Consider the following 4,244-nt stretch of genomic DNA (forward strand, 5'->3'; position numbering starts at 1 on the left):
AATTCAAATAATTTTAAGGAAAATTTTCATAAATATAACAAAGTAAAGTGTTTACGAATCGTGTAACAAATAAACGTGAACATTGGTTAATGGACATAGTATAATATATCGGTATTCAGGATTGTGATTAGAAAATATGTATGATTAAGAAATGTGTAAAACATTTTAAAGTTATAACTACTGTATTCACGTGAACAAAGACCAGTTTCTACATAACTTCAAAGTTAAGAGGACTTGGCTTACGCAATTCTATAATGGACGGCCACTTGAAAAATTACGTAAAAACATGTAAGTGAAGACAAAAGATATTAAAATGACCTGTGTTAATTTGTGGGGATAGTTTCCTGTTGAAAATGGTTTAGGATAAAATAGGTATCATGAATCAAAGTGTAGAAGTTGCAAGAAAATGTTAGGAATATTGAATATGTCGAATCTTGATTTTTAATCTTGGACATGAAGGTTAATTCAAAACCTGAAAGTGGCGTAAATTGAGAGTTTGGGAAGCTGCTGGGCCACACACATATATATATCTTCACAACGCATTTTCGCATTCATTTCATGTCGCATTCATACATCGTTTGAAAACTGAGTAAAAAAGAAAAACTAAAATCAACGAGTGTTCTATTTTAGAATTTTCACAAAATATTCAATTGAAAATCTACGTCCAAAACCAGTAGGAATGAATTCTTAGTACTTTTGAAAGAAGGGATAGAAAAATAACCCAAGAATTTGCAAAAACTACCTCTAAAATATAACCGTCGCAATTATATCTTTAAAATTTTAAAATTATAAACTCAGACCTCAAGTTTATCCAAATTTTAAAATTGAACCCTTCAATTTATATAAGTGTATAAATTTTTTTGATTATGCAAGTTTGAGATTTTAATTTTCATCATTTATTGGTTCAATTTTTACAATTATTGTAAACAGGAGGGACACTTTAGAACAATTTTAAAAATAAAAAAACCCACAAGCCCACAACGTGAAATAACAAAAATACACATGCAATTAATCAGTCACACACACGTAAAAATATGGTTTTGTATACCTAGTCTAAACAATCACTAAAGAATTGATCTAAACAATCTTATGCCCTTATACTAAGTCTAAAGGATCTTATACCTTTATACCTAGTTTAAAGGATCTTGTAACAAGTCTAAAAGATCTTGCACCAAGTGTAAACGATTTTGTACCTTTGTATAAATCCTAAACGATCATATACTCAACCTAAACGATTATGTACCCTTGTAACGAGTCTAAACGATCTTGTACCCAGTCTAAACGATATTGTACCAAATCTAAATGATCTTGTACCCAGTCTAAACGATCTTGTACTAAATCTAAACGTTCTTGTACCAAATCTAAAATATCTATTAGTGATAGTGGTCTATCCCTATTTATTTGGGATAGATAACTGATCGTCTAAATATTAGTACACGATCATTTAGATCTTGTATTGATAACATTTAAATCTTGTACCAAGAAGAAAAAAGAAGATGAAAAATAAATAAGAAGAAAAAAATTCTAGAAAAAAAAATTAAGAAATAGATAATATTGTAAACCGAATAAGAAGTAAATACGAAGAAATTAATAATATAAAGACGAGAGGAATAAATCATGAAGATGAAAAAGAAATGAAAAATCGTCTACATTACCAAAGTACAAACCTAGAATTTATGAAAATATAATGAATCAAAAGTTATAAAAATTATAGTTGATTTTGTCCTAAGTCGAATTACATGACCTGACTATGTGTTTCAAGTGGCCTCAAAATTAGAAATTGGATCGGAGACAAAATTTTTATATTGCAACGAAATTTCTAATAATAAATTGATTTTTGATGGGTGGCAAGTTTTTTAAATAATATTTATTTGGTTAATTGTTTTATATTAAAATTAAAATTAAAATTAAAATTATTATTTATTATTTGAAGATTCTTTTTCCTAGGGTTTAATTTTGTAGATTTTTAGATTGCGTTCAAAATCATCATTATTGGGAGTTTCCCAAACAAAACAAAATAAAAACAGTGGTATCCCAAATATAATTAAGTTTGGCCATATGTTACTCTCAAAATTCAGAAAAGTAATGTAAAAAAACCACATTTTTGTGTACTTTTACCATTCTTCAGCTAATCAAAACCTTCCAAGTGGCAGTCAAAAAAGCAAGTTGAATCATTAGAAAATGAAACTTTCTTCATCCCAACCCTCTCTTTTCCTATGGTTTGACTGTGGAATAATAATAACAATAATCATCATATTTAATAATTAATAATAATAAACAATAATAATAGTATTCCACACATCGTGTTGACTGCAAAACCATTTTCTTCGAAACGTAAAAACACTTCATTCAAATTCCTCTCCCCATTATATTTATAATCATGACCATTTTCTTTTCTCTTTGCAACAAATTAAAATCATCTCTCTTTCTTCTTCTTCTTCTTCTTCTTCTTTAATTGTTTCTCTCTCTTTTTCAATGGAAGAAGTTGCTGTTCCTCCATATTTTATTTGCCCAATTTCGTTACAAATCATGAAAGATCCAGTTACAGCCACCACTGGAATTACTTATGATCGTGAAAGTATTGAGAATTGGTTTTTGACCTCTAAAGATGCAATCTTTTGCCCTCTCACCAAGCAATCTTTGACCAAAGCTTCCGACTTGACACCAAACCACACGCTTCGTCGTCTCATTAAGTCTTGGATGGTTGAGAATGCTTCCCCCGGTGGTGGAGATGATGAATTTCTAACTCCTAGCCCACTTTTAGACAAGACCCGTCTTCGAAAGCTCTTGCGGGAGGTTGCTGTCGCTTCCGATGAGCGCCTTCGCATTGACGCCGTGAAGAAGCTTCATGCTTTGGCTATTGAAAGTGACACGGCAAGTCGAGGCCGTATGGAGGAAGTCGGCGTGGCGAAGGGGATGGTCTTGTTTGTTATAAGACGTTTTAGGGAAGGGAGAGTTGGTGGACTTGAGGAAGCTTTGAAGATTCTTAGTCTACTTTCACATTATTCAATTTCTGAAATTAGGTTTCTTGAGTTTTTTGAATCATTGACTTGGGTTTTGGGTTTGGAGATGGAAAATCACACAATAATCAAAAGCTACGCCATTGAAGTGTTGAAGAAAGCAACCGATGTGGCTCCCTCCACCATTCTCACCCAAATAAACCTTGAGTTCTTCAAAAACATCACAAATCTCTTCAGAGAAAAGATCTCAAATTCATCTCTCAAAACAACACTCACAATGCTAATAAACATATGCCCCTGGGGACGAAACCGAGTCAAGCTTGTTGAAGTCGGGGCAGTTTTTGACCTCATCGAACTCGAGCTCGAGAAGCCAGAGAAGAACATAACTGAGCTCATTTTCAACCTCTTGGCCCACCTATGCTCCACGGCAGATGGGAGAGCAGAGCTCATCAGCCATGCGGGGGGCATCGCGGTGGTTTCCAAGAGAATACTTAGAGTTTCGATTGCAACAACCGATCGAGCTATTCAAATTCTATCGTTGATATCGAAACACTCCGCTAGGAAGGATGTTCTTTTGGAGATGTTGAGGGTTGGGGCAGTGTCAAAGCTTTGCATGATAATGCAATCTAATTGCGAGGGATTCTTGAAGGAGAAAGCTAGAGAGATTTTGAGAATGCATTCGAATGTGTGGAGTAATTCTCCATGTATTGGGGTTTATGTGATGACTAGAGACCCTAGATAGTAGATAGCTTCAAAACGTATGATCATTTATTTTAAGTATAATATCAATGTAATATTTTTGGAGGCTTTCCAATTTTTTATGAACAACTGTGTGAAATTTTTGCAGTTGGGCATAAAAAGTTTCCAAAGTTTTAATCCAATTATATGAAATTTTGTCGCAAACTTCTTTGTGTGTGATATTGATTGGGATTATGAATTTGTTGGGATGGAATTTTTGTTGGATATGGCAAAACCGAAATTTCTTTTGATTTTTAGCAAAGTCCACGTGTGCCACACGTGCATAATATTTTCTTAAGTACCAAAATTCCCTCATAATCACAATGTAATTATTTTAATATTTGCACTCCAATAATACGTTTCTTTAGTTTAATTAATTTGTTTTACGTACTTCATGAGACTATAATTAATTTTGATGTGTTAACAACGTATCTAAGTTTTAACATATCCTCTTTTTAATATCTCGAGACTTAACAGTTTGGTTCAAGATTTAATCAAGTCTATTAGGTTTTTTAATGGGATTTTTTTAGAAAATATAACAAATCA

The 4,244-nt window shown here is 32.5% G+C and overlaps 1 protein-coding gene across 1 annotated transcript; it reads left to right on the plus strand.

Annotated features, from left to right (window-relative positions):
- Positions 1-2,475: 2,475 nt before the first annotated feature.
- Positions 2,476-3,702, plus strand: LOC103492061 (E3 ubiquitin-protein ligase PUB24-like). Its single transcript, XM_008452246.3, has one exon. The coding sequence runs from the start codon at positions 2,476-2,478 to the stop codon at positions 3,700-3,702; it is 1,227 nt and encodes a 408-aa protein (XP_008450468.2).
- Positions 3,703-4,244: the final 542 nt, after the last annotated feature.

The sequence above is a fragment of the Cucumis melo genome, chromosome 2 (genome assembly GCF_025177605.1).
Source record: "Cucumis melo cultivar AY chromosome 2, USDA_Cmelo_AY_1.0, whole genome shotgun sequence".
Lineage (NCBI taxonomy): Eukaryota > Viridiplantae > Streptophyta > Magnoliopsida > Cucurbitales > Cucurbitaceae > Cucumis > Cucumis melo.